Source organism: Canis lupus, chromosome X (assembly GCF_048164855.1).
Source record: "Canis lupus baileyi chromosome X, mCanLup2.hap1, whole genome shotgun sequence".
Lineage (NCBI taxonomy): Eukaryota > Metazoa > Chordata > Mammalia > Carnivora > Canidae > Canis > Canis lupus.
Genome location: NC_132876.1, coordinates 46,659,510 through 46,676,087, shown reverse-complemented (window position 1 = coordinate 46,676,087; position 16,578 = coordinate 46,659,510). Strand labels below are relative to the sequence as shown.

The window sequence follows — 16,578 nt, the reverse complement described above, 5'->3', positions numbered from 1 at the left end:
CCTGGAATCACCGCCTGAGCCAAAGGCAGGCGCTCAACTGCTGAGCCACCCGGGTATCCCCCCGGGGTGGATCCACTGGAGTTTTACATCTCATACCTTCCCTTCTCAGAAACCTCATACATCAGCCATCTCCTCTCTCTTCTTCATCAGAGAACTTCTTTCTCTTAGCTCTCTGTCTCTACCGTCTTTAAAAAATGCTACCTCAAACTTAGGAGACCTTCCAGCTGCCATTTGATCCTTCCCTTTCCAAGCTTCTTGGAGGTATGACATGCATTTATAGTCTCCATTACTTCAATGCCAATGTTCCAGATATACATTGCTGCCTGTGTAATAGACCAACCCAAAACTTGGGGCCGAAAACAGTAATCATTTTATTACACTCACTGTATGGGTGAGAAATCTGAGCAAGCCCCCTGGACAACTCTTCTGCCCCATGTGAAATCTACTGGAGTTATTCAGTGGCATTTAGCTGGTGGTTAGGTTGATCTGGAAGGTCTGAGATGGTTTTCTTCATGCCTGGTGCCTTAGTGGTAATATGTGGGATGCTGGGCACAGCTAGGTTCTCTTCTCTCTCTCTCTCTCTCTCTCTCCATATCAATTCATGATCTCTCCATGGGATCTCTCCAGCAGGGAGACCAGACTTCTTACATGATTGCTCAGGGCTCTAAAAGAACAAGGCAAACGTTGCAAGGCTTCTTTACAACCTACCCTTGGAAGTCAAGCAGCATCATTTCCCTGCATTCTATCAGTTAAACTTATTTACAGGACCCACCTAATTCAAGAGTAGGGGATGACATAGGGGAATGATTATTGTGATGAATGGTTAACAGGAGCCACATGTTAAAGTCTACCACAGCCATGCACACCTCAATCCACTGCAATCTGGCAACACTCCTTGCCACACCACTATTATCACGATCACTGAGGTAAAGATCTCTTAGTTGTTAAATCCAATGCACACTTTTCAGTACTTGCTTTACTTGCTTTTTCTGCTGAATTTGGCCCTATTGTCCACTAACTCTTTCATGAAACTCTCCTCCTCTGGCTTCTATATACTACTTTTTTAGTATACCTTTAATTTTTTGTTTAAAGATTTTATTTATTTATTCATGAGAATACACAGATAGGAGAGAGAGAGAGAGGCAGAGACACAGGCAGAGGGAGAAGCAGGCTCCATGCAGGGAGCCTGATGTGGCACTGGATCCCGGGTCTCCAGGATCATGCCCTGGGCTGTAGGCGGCATTAAAACGCTGAGCCACTTTTAATTTTTTAAATTAAAGGGGCTGCCCTACCTTTAATTTTTTTTTACTTTTTGTCAGTCTCCTAAATTGACTCATTTCTTATGCTCTCCCCTTGACTACTGGGCTTTGTTATCAATTCTCTTCTCACTCTGCACATGCTATCTGGGTACATCATCTACACCTATGGCCTTATATATTACTTATCTACTGAGAATTCCTCAATTACAGGAATTTCTCAACATCCCAGATCTCTCTCCAGTCCCCCAGACTCATATGTACTCTGACATGGGTGGTACTTCAAACATAGCCAAAGCTGAATTCATCTTCTCCCTTAAACTTGCTCTGTTTCTTAGAACCTCTATCCTATATTGACCATCATTCCAGATGGCCAAGGCAGAAACTTGGAAGTCATCTTAAACTTACTCTCTCTCAAATCCTCATTCATATATCTTGTTACCAATCCCTGACCATTGAACATGCTATGAAGCTCCTCAATTTATCCACTCTTCCCCATTCCAGATATTACATCTGGTAGAGGACTGAGTAGGGATCTTGGCCTGTTACAAGGATCTATAAATTGTATAGAAGTTATAGTTCACTGCAATAAACTCAATATCTTTAAAATTTTTTTTAAATATTTTATTTTTAAGGAATCTCCACACTCAACATGGGGCTTGAACTCACAACCCTGCGATCAAGAGTTGCAGGCTCTACTGACAGCCAGTCTGGCTCCCCTCAAATAATGTCATTTAAAAGCAGAGATGAGGGGGTTATTCTGTATGTTGGTAAATTGAACACCAATAAAAAAAAAAGAAATCAGCAGCAAAAAATAAATAAATAAATAAAATAAAAATAAAAGCAGAGATGACCAAGAGATATCAGGATAGGGGACACTTAAGAAGTGAAGCTCCTCGTGCAAAGAGGCATTCAGATTGGTGGTAGCAGGATTCTGCCTGTCCACAATGAAGTTATTTCAACTCATGGGAAAGCCTACCTAGAGGCTTATTAAGCCCCCCCTGAACCTGTCATCCTGAAACTTCATCATATTTAGCTTACCTAGTCATAAAAACTACTTTTATCAAGCCACATCCAGGTCCTGGGTACAATTTCTTACTACCTCACTAGAACATTCTTGCTGTATTGGCCACAGGTTATATAAAAGTGACCAGTTTCTGACTTCCACTAAATGACCAAGTAGCTTCTATCAAACCCACCTCCCCTCAAATGTATCAATATACTCTGGATAAGATAGTAAAATCAACTACCTGAAAGTACTGGCAAACAACCCAAACCAGGCAGAAACTAGAGCAGAATCTATACTTAAAAGATAGGATTAGAACTAGGTGGTATTCCCATTCTTTAAAGCTTTTAGCCATAGGGCAGGCTTCAATAAGTGGGTAAAACTGAATCTTTATCAGAAGGCAAAATTCAGAATTTCAGCAGCTGAAATATATGGGGCAAAATCCTGGAATGGAGAGATCCTGACAGGTGGAGCCCTCAATTCTTTGTATAAACTCTGTCTAAATCTCTGGCTGGCCTGTAAACCATGCACACATGGGGCAGTCTCCAAACATCCTCTAAACCTAAAAGAACTGAGTGGAAATTTTAGCTGCTGCTTACTACCAGGGAGACTGACTATGGAATTTGAGTTCAGTCAAGTTAACTGCCTGCTAAAACAAACAGACAAAAATCAGTACTCTTCAGAGGGACATAATAGGATCCAGATTCTCTACAACATGTCTTCTACAATGTCTAGGAGACAAATCAAAATGACTGGATATGTCAGAAACAGAAAATGTGACCCAATAGTGAAGGAAAAAGGCAATCAATGAAGACTGCTGCAAAACAATCTAGATACTGAAATTAGCAGGACTTTAAAAAAAATATTTATTTATTTGAGAGAGAGAGAGAGAGAGAGAGAGGTGGGAGGAGTCAGAGGGAAAAGGAGAGAGAGAGAATCCCAAGCAGATGCCCTGTTGAGTGGTAAGCCTGCTACAGGGTTCAACACAGGGATTGATGGGAGCTTGAAGAGGGGGGCTTGACAGGGAGGGCTCAGTAGGGTGAGGCTTGATCTCATTATCCCTGAGACCATTACCGAAGCAGAAAACAAATCAGATGCCCAACCAACTGAGCCATGCAGGCACCCCTGGAATTAGCAGGACTTTTTAAGCAGCCATTATAACTATGGCCAAAGACATAGTAGAAAATATGCTCATAATGAATAGTGATCAGTTGCATCCTATCCATGTAAAGATAACCAGCCTGCAGATATAGGCAACTGGTTCAAGGTGTAGAAGAAACATGACAAGCCTGGCCAAGAGCTAAAGTAACCACTGACATCATCTTAATTCAGATACTTCTTGTTTTTCATCTACACTATTAAAACTGTCTCATAAATCATCTCCCTGCTTCTGGTTGCTATTTAGTATGACCCCCTTAACACACACACACACATACACACACACACCCTAAACACATCTACAATGATTCCACAAATAACTTTTAAAACACAGCTTAGGGATCCCTGGGTGGCGCAGCGGTTTGGCGCCTGCCTTTGGCCCTGGGCGCGATCCTGGAGACCCGGGATCGAATCCCACGTCGGGCTCCCAGTGCATGGAGCCTGCTTCTCCCTCTGCCTGTGTCTCTGCCTCTCTCTCTCTCTCTGTATGACTATCATAAATAAATAAAAAAAATAAAAAAAAACACAGCTTAATCAGGATTTTAATTGAAAGGGACAGAAACACAACTTTAATTTGAGCAAAAGAGAAATTTATTGGAATTCTCATATAATCAGAGGAAGGACATGGATGTAGGTGGGCCTCAAGGACAACTAAGATCAAACACTTGAATACTGATAGGAATCTACCACTCATCCTACATGTTGATTCAGTCTCTCAGCTAAGCTTCCTCTCTGTGGCTGTTAAAGGGCCTATGAGCAGTTCCTGGCTCTTAACACATCTCCTAGCTATACCACAAAAGTGGGACACAATATTTTTCCCCATTCAAGTTATCAAAATATTGAAGAGAAGAATTCTCATTGTTCTGATCTAGATCACATGCCCATGTATCAACCAATCCATCAACTACTATGATTGGAAGCTCCCACTAGAACTGCATGGCTGGACAGGAAAGAAGTAGCACCCACCCCTACCAAAACAAAGGGTTTTGTTTCCAGGGTAAGGGAAAGACACTGGGAAAACAATAAAGATCTACCAGATCTGCTGTGTTCTCTATCTCAATTGGTGGTAACCCCACCTTCCATGCAATCATTTATGGCAGAGTCCTGGAATTTCTCTTACAGCAGAGAATACTAGTTGTCCCCAGTATCTATTCTCCCCCTTTCCTCCACTGGGCATTCTGCTGCTTGGAACATGAATGTGATGGCTGGAACTCTCTCTTGTACCATGAGGGAAAGTGTCACACTGTGGAGATGAAAGGACATTAAGTTCTTCAGGGTTTAACATGAAGGATAAATGAATTTCTATCCTCTTTAATCCAGTTATTTTGGATGTCTGATAACTCACAGCTGAGACTGATCCTAACTGACAACCCCCTCACTCTCCAGAGTGATCAAGGCAAAATAATCTATAAATTAAGAGTGGCATGCAATGAACCAGGTTAGAGTATGTTAGTGCCAACCACTGAGAGTTGAATCTATGCTCTGTAGTTTCCTAGCTCTGTGATCCTCAGCAAATTGCCTTTTTTCTCTGTACCTCAGCTCCTCATCTATAAAATGAGGTTAATAACATTATCTATATCATTGGTTGGTTGTGAGAATTATGGAAGATAATTCACATGAGCACTGAGAATAATGCCTGGCATATAAGTGCTCAATGAGTATTAACTATCATTTTCAATGCCTGCCAGTTTTACCTACTAAAGTTCTTTTTTTTTTTAATATTAACGCACACTTTCTTTTTTATTATATTAAAATCAGGCAATGGTCTGACAATAAAAAGGCTGCTTATGGAATACTGTTATGTTCATCTTTACTTACAGGATGTTAAATCCTTAGAACTAAGGTATCCCCAGGTAAAGATTAATGGAAACATCGATTGCTTTTCAGACTTGATAGTTGCTGCTTCAAAAGGTGGTTTTACACAAACACTAAATTAAAAAGAAAATCTTTAGAACACAATGAATCACTTTTATTTCTGTATGCATCCACATCTCAGCATTTAGTGGTCCTGAACAGAAAAGTGGAAAAATGCAGCAATTTGCCAGGAAGTCAAGCCCGCTAATTTCGGGGATCTGCTGTGCACACTGAGTTCTTTCTCTATCCCTGCTGAGGACCATGAGACGCAGCAGCACCAAAACCAAAGTATGCACCAAATCCAAGGTTCTTTTTGTTCCAGTTGTCAGATTCCAAACTAGACCCAAATGGATTGTAAGATGACCACATGAGAACCCTGTTTAGGGATGTCTGGGTGGCTCAGTGGTTGAGCGTCTGCCTTTGGCCCAGGGCATGATCCTGGAGTCCCGGGATCGAGTCCCACATCAGGCTTCCTGCATGGGGTCTGTTCTCCCTCTTCTGCCTGTGTCTCTGCCTCTCTCTGTCTGTGTCTCTCATGAATAAATAAATAAATAAAATCTTTAAAGAAAAAAAAGAGAACCCTGTTTAAAACTTCTTCAATTGTTAAAAGCAAAAGCAATTACAGGAAAAGAAAACAATTCATTCAGAGGGATTGTGTGTGCTTACAAGTGTCTTCTGTGGCCTTTCTCCAAGTTTTACCACCAAGCACTTTGAGAGCTGGAAGGTCTGAGTACCCCTGGTGACTGTTCTTTTCACTTTATCAAAACCTGAGCTAAAAAACAGCATAAGCTGATGATGACAGCAGAGGGTGGCAGGGCTGAGGACCCAATATTCATTCCCAGGCTGGTGGAGAGTGAGTAAATGTGGTTCCAAACTAAACAAGGGAAGTCAGAGACTCTTTCCAACCTTACCTGATGGCTTCTGGCCAAAGCAAGAAGTATTGGGTGGTGATGGTGCAAAAAGGGACTTGAGGGGGAAGGAAAAAGCAGCACCCCTCAATTAAGGTGGGGGAGAAGATATGGGGAAAGCCCTGAATTCCTCACCAAAGGCCAATTTCAGAGGGGAGCAGAGGGGTTACGATCTATGCTTTGGCCGAGGGTGGTCATGGGAAGTGGAGAAAGGATGATGGCTTGGAGAGGGGAGGGCATCATTTAAGACTTAAAAAAAGAAACCAGGGGTGCAGCTGCACCCCTGCACATCCAGCAGTAGTCCCACAGGCTGCGACCTGAAACCTTCACGCCTATTCTAGCAAGCCACCCCAAGCTGGAGGGCTGTTGCAGGGATGGAGGGGTGGGTGGAGGGAGGAAGGGAGGGAGCCAGCAAGAGGAGAAGGGGAGAAGGCAGAGACCCCAGGCCATGTAATCAGCAGCAAGGTGATTGTGTATGTGTCTTTTCACAGTTGAGTTAGATGTGCCCCACCGGTTATGATGGGAATCAATTTAAATATACTTTCTTGATCCCAGAAATTCAACTATGTGGACAGTGGTTACACTTGACAGGATGATTTGTTATAGCACAACTTACATATTTCAAATGGACAAAAAAATTAGCATTGTTTACAGTATCTTAAGATAAATTGCCTTTGAATGGGAGCTTCCTTTCCAGTACTTTTGAGGTCTACAAGACGTATCTAGAAAATGTACTACTGTGGAAAATGACTGCTTAAATCGAATGGGTGGGGAGGGGGAGGTCCTGTGGTTTCTCTTTTTGATTAATTGCTGTAATACTGTCCTTCGGATGGCTGAGGGAGTTTCATGTTTTCTTTAGACATCATTAGGCGCCGGAGCTCTTGCAGGACAACTTTGATGCTATATGAATTCTGCCATTTTGCTAGCACGGATATGACTCTTGGGTCCACCATTCTATTAGAACTATTAACTCCATTCATATTAATTTTTGTCACAAATCTTACAAAGGGGGGTGCTTCTGGATATTTAGGTCCACATTCTATTTTAAGGCTGTATATTTGGTTTTCATAAATTGTTCTTGGAAGCCCAATTATCATCCCTGTCCATCTTGTAAGTGTCATATCGTCATCATCTTCTAGACCCCAGCTAACTGTGCCATCTCCTACTCCTTTCTGGCCTTCTTCCAGTTCTTCTAACAGTCAAAAATTGCGAGGAACTTGTACTCCCGAGCCCGTGGTGGCTGCCATCTTGCGTCACTGTCGCTCCTAACTACTAAAGTTCTTAAAAGACAGTCCCTACCTTCACTGCCCAAGAGCCACTTTATTCTGCTTGAATGAGCCCTGCTTCCAGTTCCATTCCTCCACAGCATCTTCTACGATGTCTCAGCCTGGCCTATCTAGAACACCACGATCTGTCTAGGTCACTCCTGTTTTTTGCTTGTTTTGTTTCAAAGATTTTATTTATTTGTTTTAGAGAGAGAGCACATGAGGTGGAGGTGTAGAGAGGGAAGGTGAGGGAGAGAATCTCAAGCGGGCTCCAAGCTGAGTGCAAAGCCCCATATGGATCTTGACCTGAGCTGAAACCAAGAGTTGGATGCTTAACTGACTGAACCACCCAGCTGCCCTGGGTCACTCCTATTTTAAACTCCTTGATAACTCCCCATTATCTACAGAATGAAGCATTAACTCCTTAGCCTGGTGACTGAGGGGTGTGTGTGTGTGTGTGTGTATGTTGCCCTTTCGGATGAGGCCTTTCTGGGCTTATTTCCTGTCACTCCTCCACCACCAACCACACCCTAACTGCACTGAACTATTCTCAACCACTATCTCCTTACCTGCCTCAAAAGTGTCAACCACCCCCACTCCCTCCCTCTTGAATTCTTTCCTCCCTTGGCTTCTTTTTTTTTTTTAAGACTTTATTTTATTCATGAGAGACGCAGAGAGAGATGCAGAAACATAGGCAAAGGGAGAAGCAGGCTCCCTGCAGGGAGCCCAATGCAGGACTTGATCCCAGGACCCTGGGATCATGCCCTGAGCCAAAGGCAGTCATTCAACCACTGACCCACCCAGGTGCCCCAACCTCCTTTGGCCTCTGTGGCAACATATTCTCCTGGTTTTCTTCTAGTATCCCTGGCTATTGCTTTTCCATCTTTCTCATGGGTTTTTCATCCTACAACTCTTTGGTAAGTTTCAGGGTTCCCTCCTTAGTCCACTCCCGATTTAACTGCAGGTCTTCTCCCTGAGTGATGGCATCCACTGTCAGGCTCTCAAGCTCCACCTATATACAGTGACTCCCAGATCTTCACTCCTGACCTCTTGTTTGAGCTCTGGTCTCACACAACTTGAGTTACCATGAAAATCTTATCATGCTACTGCCCTACTTGAAACTCTTCACTGGTTCCCACTGCCCAAAATTATTCCTCCCCCCACAGTTGTTAAATACCTACTATGTACCAGGGACTATGCTAGATATTAGGAATACAATGTTAACCATAAAATGGCCCTTATATTTTAAGGAATTTGCCATCTACCTGGGAAGACAGATATATAACTACATATTAGTAGCATAACGTGTGAAGTCCTGTGACACATTCACAGAGCATTACAGAAACACAAGTCTGAGTTCCCTGAGAGTAAAGACTTGTGCCTTCCTAAGCTTTGTATCCTCAACACCTAGTACTAAGTCTGATTCAGTAGATAATTGTTTTTGAACTGGAACAGATATCTCTGATCCTCAGGTTCTCTCCATGTAAAATGGAGTTCACATATCAAATGAATGCAATCTATGGGTCTTGTTTGGACCCTAATTTGAATGAAGTAAATGCGATTTTTAACAATGAGACTAAAACCAGGTAAATTTAAACACTGGCTAGATATTTAACGATGTTAAGGTATTATTGCTTGTTATTTTAGTGTTGTAATAGTACTATGTTGTGTTAAAAAATCTTTTTTTTTTTTTTTTTTTACGGTAGTTAATTTGATTTGTTCAAGGCTCATATTGCAAGCATTAAACCAAGCATGGGCTTTGATTTTGTGAGCCCAGATTCACATATTTAGGAAGATAAAAGCAAACTGTGATCCATGTATATGGATGAAAAACTAAAGGCTCACAGTTAATTACATCATGGTTTTAAATTTCTACAGCCTAGAAGCCAGAAGTCACAGATCTTTTAGGTCTTTCTGGATATCCCACAAGGTATCTGCACTTTTCTTGAGCTGGGCAACCTCATCATCCTTCAGCTTCTGATTGATCACACTGGTTAAGCCCCGAGTGTTCAGGATACACGGAAGACTCAGGAAGACTTCGTTCTCAATACCATACATGCCCTTCACCATTGTTGACACTGGATGAATCCTGGAGAGATTTTTCAACATGGATTCAATGAGATCAGCCACACTTAATCCAATAGCCCAGTTGGTATATCCTTTTAGCTTGATGACTTCATAGGCACTTTTAACCACCATCTTATGCACTTCCTTCCAATTTTCACTGTTGTTGTCTGTTCCCATTTCTGGATTCAGTTCCTGAAGAGAAACACCTGCCACATTCACTCCACTCCACACAGCCACACTTGAGTCGCCATGTTCTCCCAAAATCCATCCATGGCAGCTGCTGGGATGAATGCCAAGTTTTTCAGCCATAAGATAGCGAAATCTAGCAGAATCCAGATTACACCCACTTCCAATCACACGGCGCTTGGGTAGTCCACTTAGTTTCCAGGTAACATATGTAAGAATATCCACTGGGTTGGAAACTACAATTATGATACAATCAGGACTGTACTTGACTATCTGAGGAATAATGAATTTGAAGACATTAACATTCCTTTGCACCAGATTGAGGCAGCTCTCTCCCTCCTGCTGGCGGACTCCTGCAGTCACCACCACAATCTTAGAATTGGCAGTCACAGAGTAATCTTTATCTGCCGCAATTTTAGGTGTCTGTAGAAATAAGCTCCCATGCTGTAGATCCATCATTTCTCCTTTGAGTTTATCTTCTAAAACATCCACAAGGGCAAGTTCATCAGCCAGAGACTTTCCCAGAATGCTGATGGCACATGCCATACCAACTTGTCCAACACCCACTACAGTGATCTTATTGTTTGGGATTGCAGCCTCTTCTTCTGCAACTGGTGCAATCAGTTTTTCCTTAAGAGTTGCCATTGTGCCCCAAGACTAGTGGCTGTAAGGGTAGCTCGAAGGAGACCAGGTTAGCAGCGCGCGTCTCCTCCGGCGCAGGATCCGCAAGGAGACATGTTAAAAAATCTTAATCTTTTATAGGTATGTAAGAAATATTTAAAAATGAAAGAATACAATGATATATGAAATTTATCTGAAAATAATCCAGTGGTGTTGAGTGGGGGTATAACTGAAGTACAACTGGCCACACTTATGTTAATACTTGTTTAAGGGATCCCTGGGTGGTGCAGCGGTTTGGCGCCTGCCTTTGGCCCAGGGCGCGATCCTGGAGACCCAGGATCGAATCCCACGTCGGGCTCCCGGTGCATGGAGCCTGCTTCTCCCTCTGCCTATGTCTCTGCCTCTCTCTCTCTCTGTGTGTGACTATCATAAATAAATAAATAAAAAAATTAAAAAAATACTTGTTTAAGCAGAGTGATGGATAAAGTAAATGACAAAATTAATTTCTCAGGGGTTCATGGCAATTCAATGAAGTGATTATATACAATTGCTGATATAGCGCTTGCTGTCTCAAAAATGATAGTTTTGCTTCTCCCCTCAGCCATTTAACTCCATCTCTGGGGGTGTAGCAAAAGAAACAGCAAGTCAGTAGTATGGGAATTAGAAACCCAACATCCAAAGAATTGAAAACATACTCAGCATAATTTCTCTCCTCTGCTCAGTAAAGACAAAATGGCTAAGGGTGTCAAAGGTCTCCCAAGAAGCCTTGGGCAGGAATGGCAGTGCTCCAAGACCAGCAGAACACTGGAAAAGAAATCATAGCTTGAACTTCTGTAGAGGACAAAAAAACTGCTGCAGACATGAACATCAACTCTTGGCTGGAAAGGGTTGGTTTTGTCCTCTGCTGCTTGAATCCCTTGACAATACTGCCATCCAGTGGCTCTCTAACACTACTTTGCCTTTCGCAGATGCAGTCAGCTCTTAGTTCTGCAGGGCAAAAATTCTGGAAGGGAACAGTCCCTCTCAATGAAATGTTACTTGAACTGCTCAAAGTTGAGCATATCATATCATAACCCTCATATCAACAATGAACAAAGCTAGTTGAACATATAAACAGAGAATTAAACATGTAAACAGGAAGTTAAAATAGCTATATTTCCACCCACGATAAAAATAATAGCTATTTAACATTTGTTGCACACTTAATATATGCCAGGAACTTATCTAAGTTTTTTATGTATTATGCTTTAACTCACTTAACTCTTAACAACAAATCCACGAAGTATATAATATTATTATCCTTATGCTACAGATGAAGCAACAGAGCCACAGACAAGTTAGGTAAGTTGGCCAAGGTCACAGAGCTAGGAAATGTTAGCTAGAGCTCAGATTCAAGCTTGACCTGGGTCCAGAGTCCATGCTTTAGTTTAAGAAAATACTATTAAGCCCATGCCACTTCCCAATGCCTGTTTGATGATTGAATAAATAAAAACCTTGGACCTCTGAAACCCAAGGAAAGAAAAGCTCAGATAGTAGAATCTCCTAGTAGGTTAAACTAATCAAGACCTCATCACTTTGAATCTCATCTAGTCCCTGGAGTTCTCTCTGTTGGATCACTCCCTCTTTCAAACCTTTTGCCTCCAAAATGAGTGCTCTCCCTTTAATGTGTTGTGTTAAATATAAACAAAAAACACCCCATATAATTCTTCCTAACATGAACAAAACATGCTGGCATTTTAAAAAAATGCTACCAAATTCTTTTTTTTAAGATTTTATTTATTTATTCATGAGAGACACACACACAGAGAGAGGCAGAGGGGAAAGCAGGCCCCATACAGGAAGCCTGATGTGGGACTCGATCCCAGGTCTCCAGGATCACACCCTGGGCTGCAGGCGGCGCTAAACCGCTGCGCCACTGGGGCTGCCCAAATGCTACCAAATTCTAAAAGTTAACAGAACAGAAATAGGGGCCATTGAATGGCACAGTTAAGCATCTGACTCGATTTCGGCTTAGGTCATGATCTCAGGGTCATGAGATCAAGTCCAGCATCAGGTTCCATGGATCCTGCTTAAGATTCTCTTTCTCCCTCTCCCTCTGCCCCTTCTCCTGCTCACGTTCTCATGCCCTCATTCTCTGTCTCTCAAAAAAGAAAAAAAAAGAACAGAAATAAAGCAATTGTAGAGCGCATTCAAAAACAGTTCAGATTCTGACCACACCTATGTGGTTTCCAGGCTTTGTGCATTTCAGCATCTGGATTTGTGGCCGGACTCAGAGATAAAAATATGGCTGCCTTTTGGTGAGCACTTACTCCATGCAAGGCAGGGCAATGAAGAGAGAAAAAGAAATAAAAAGCATCTATATTGGAAAGGAAAAAGTAAAACTACCTCCATTTATAGGTGGCATGGTCTTGTATACAGAAAATCCTAAGAAATCCACAAAAATACTATTATAACTAACAAATTCAGCAAAGTTGCAAGATACAAGGTCAACTACAAAAGTCAACTGCATTTCTATACACTAACAATAGCACTCCAAAGAGAAAATTAATAAAACAATTCCATTTACAATAGCATAAAATACTCAGGAATTAATTTAATAAAAGAAGTGCTATACTGAAACTAAATATACAGATATTCCATGCCCATGGATCAGAAGATTTAATATTGTTTTTTGTTTGTTTGTTTGTTTTTAAAGATTTTATTTATTCATGAGAGACACAGAAAAAGAGAGAGAGAGAGAGAGAGACACAGGCAGAGGGAGAAGCAGGCTCCATGCAGGGAGCCCGACGCAAGACTCAATCCCAGGACTCCAGGATCAGCCCCAGGCTGAAGGCGGCGCTAAACTTCTGAGCCATCAAGGCTGTCCTATTATTGTTAATATAATAATACTCCACAAATGGATCAGCATATTCAATGCAATCTGTATCATAACCCCAGCAGTCTTTTATTACAGAACTTGATGAGATGATCCTAAGCTTCACATAGAAATAAATGCAAAGAAGCCAGAATGATCAAAACAATCTTGAAAAAATTAACTGGGACAACTCACAGTTCATGATTTCCAAAATTACACCAAAGCTATGGTAATTAAGACTGGTACTGGCATAGGATAAATATATTGATTAGTGGAATAGAGTTGAGAATCCAGAAATAAACTCAGACCTTTATGGCCATTGATTTTCAACAAGGGTGCCAAGACCATTCAACAGGAAAAAAAGTCTTTTTAACAAATGGTGCTGGGACAACTAGATATCCACATGCAAAAGAATGAAGTTAGACTCCTTTACACCATACACAAAAGTTAACTCAAAACAGATCAAAACCCTAAATGTAAGAGATAAAACATAAAACAGAAGAGAACACAGGTGTAAATCTTTGTAATAGTAGACTAGCAATAGTGTCGTAGATATGACTCCAAAAGCACAAGCAACAACTTGTAACTGAGATTGTTTTTAGTAAAGGATTAAAACAAACAAACAAAATAAAACTTTTGAAAACACTTAGATGTAATTCCTTAAGTGCTCATGTTTTGCTTCTCTAACATCTATTTGTTACATATGTGGGGTACCACTCACATCTCTCCTCCAGCCTTCTGCTGGTACATACAAACAAGGGTCTGATTTAATAACTTTAATGATGATAATAACAGATATTACTTACTGTTTACCAGGCACCATCCTAAGTGCTTTACCTACATGAACTCTGAAAATCTTTCTAACAACTCTCTCCTCTATTTTACAGATCAGGAAACTGCAGCATAGATAGATTAACAACTTGCCCAAGTCATCAAAACCTATAGAGTATGGAGCCCAGATTCCAACACAGGAAGTCTTGCTCCAGAGTCTGTGCTCTTAATCTGGGCAGGCCCCCTTAATTCCTCAGATGGAATGGTTCTTAGAAACCATGTGGTTTAGGTCTAGACTGAGGTCAAAGTGGTATTCTTTTTTTTTTTAAGATTTTATTTATTTATTCATGAGAGACACACAGAGAGAGAGAGAGAGGCAGGAGGGAGAAGCAGGCTCCATGCAGGGAGCCTGACGTGGGACTCCATCCCAGGTCTCCAGGATCACGCCCTGGGCCGAAGGCAGGCGCTAAACCACTGCGCCACCCAGGCTGCCCCCAAAATGATATTCTTACTCTTACTCCCTCTGCTACACGTTTTATTATTTTATTATTTTTTATTATTATTTCTTAAATATTTATTTATTTTTTTAGTATATTTTTTATTGGAGTTCAATTTGCCAACATATAGCCTAACACCCAGTGCTCATCCTGTGTTTTATTTTTTTAAACAGTATTTCATTTTATTTTATTTTATTTTTTTAATTTTTTTATTTATGATAGTCACACACAGAGAGAGAGAGAGAGAGAGAGAGGCAGAGACACAGGCAGAGGGAGAAGCAGGCTCCATGCACCGGGAGCCCGACGTGGGATTCGATCCCGGGTCTCCAGGATCACGCCCTGGGCCAAAGGCAGGCGCCAAACCGCTGCGCCACCCAGGGATCCCTTATTTTTTAAGTAATCTCTCTGCCCAACGTGGGGCTCAAATTCATGACCCTGAGATCAAGAGTCATGTGCTCTACCAACTGAGCCAGCTGGCATCCCTGCCCCAGGTTTTAAATATTAGAAATTGTATCTTCAGGCACCATAGACAGTAGGGGGGATAATTTTCCTATGTAAATTTGTTCAAATCACTTTGGCCCTGGGGGTGGGAGTCAGGAAGAGGAAATATTACAGTAGAGCTAAGGAAAGACTATCTTCTTCCCAACCCAAAAAGCAAAGGTAAGAAAAACAAAAGACCACCAAGCTACAGGAGGAAGAATTTAGATTGAGGGGGCAGGGGATTCCCTTACTGAGGCTTGAGATAGGTGTTACCAGGATGATAACCACAGGCCAGTGAGTACAGGGGCCACAGAGTGTGGTTTTATCCATACTATTTCCTGTTTTTCAGCCACACTCATGGCCTCCATCACGTGGGCTCAGCTCCACTGAGACCACACAGCCTCCTGGGCAACCCTGGCCCCTCGCCCCAGTGTCTCATTGTAATGTCAAATAGCAAGGCCTATAAAAGGCAGCCATAATAATGAGCCCTGCTCTTCTTTCATTTTTATTTATTTATTTATTTATTTATTTATTTATTTACTTACTTATTTATTTTGGAAAGGCAGACTGCCACGTGCAGCACCTCATTTGGATGTGTCTGGAATCTTGGAAGCTTGACTACCCTACGTTTTCCTACAAATGGACCTTGAGAGCTTGTTTGGAGGTTCTAGCAGGGGAGCGCAGCTACTCGTATACCCTTGACCAAAGAACGGTCCTCCTCTATCGGGGTTGCGGGTGCGCAGCTTCGGGAGGGACGGGAGGGACGCACATGGAGCAGTGAGGGAGGAAGGGAACACCCTCCTAGCCAGCCAGATCAGCCAAATCAACCCTGGCGATCAACGGGGTGACAGATGTCGCAGCCAGATCGCCCTCACATCCTTTTCATTTTTATTTTAATGAAATAGTAATTTTACTAGAAAATGTTTATATAAAATCAAGACATTTTGTGTGTAGCACATCACATTTTTTTGTTATCAGAACACTAATGCAAGAGTTCAGTAGGAGCTGCCTCTTGGTCCTCAGAATTGCAATCCAGGGAAAGACAAGGTGTACAAGAGAGCAGTGAAAAAAAAACAAATGCAGAAAAATCTTGGGTTTTCTGGGTATGAGTTTTTCCTTCCTTGCATCAAGACAATGCAGAAGGGGATGCTTGAGTGGCTCAGCGGTTGAGTGTCTGCCTTTGGCTCAGGGCATGATCCCCGGGTCCTGGGATCGAGTGCCACTTAGGGCTCCCTGCAAGGAGCCTGCTTCTCCCTCTGCCAATGTCTCTGCCTCTCTCTGTGTGTCTCTCTTGAATAAATAAAATCTTAGGGAAAAAAAAGGACAATGCAGAAGAAAAAACTTGTGATAGGCAGACAATACCCACACCCCTAAAGACTGTTGTCATCATCTGTGTACATGAATGCCTACTTACATACATCACTTATTGTTTCAAAAAATATGTATCAAATGTGTATTATGTGCCAGGCACTATTCTAGCCACTGGGGATGCAGCAGTGAACAAAACAGACACAAAGTTTTTCCCCCATGAAGCATACTACTTCCTCCTGCTTTTCTTCTTCCCCCTTTTGCTCCTTTTTCTCCTTCATCTAGTGGAGAATATCAAGCTGTGAATAAAGAGATCTGAGTTTTGGGACCTAGTTCTGCCACTAATG

General features: G+C 41.9%; 1 protein-coding gene and 1 pseudogene across 1 annotated transcript; both read right to left on the bottom strand.

Moving 5' to 3' along the window:
- Positions 1-5,854: 5,854 nt before the first annotated feature.
- LOC140628685 (ubiquitin-conjugating enzyme E2 variant 1 pseudogene) lies at positions 5,855-7,441 on the bottom strand (annotated as a pseudogene).
- Positions 7,442-9,269: 1,828 nt separating this feature from the next.
- On the bottom strand, positions 9,270-10,427 carry LOC140628382 (L-lactate dehydrogenase B chain-like). Its single transcript, XM_072817743.1, has one exon. The coding sequence runs from the start codon at positions 10,343-10,345 to the stop codon at positions 9,341-9,343; it is 1,005 nt and encodes a 334-aa protein (XP_072673844.1). The 5' UTR covers positions 10,346-10,427; the 3' UTR covers positions 9,270-9,340.
- Between the last annotated feature and the right edge of the window lie 6,151 nt (positions 10,428-16,578).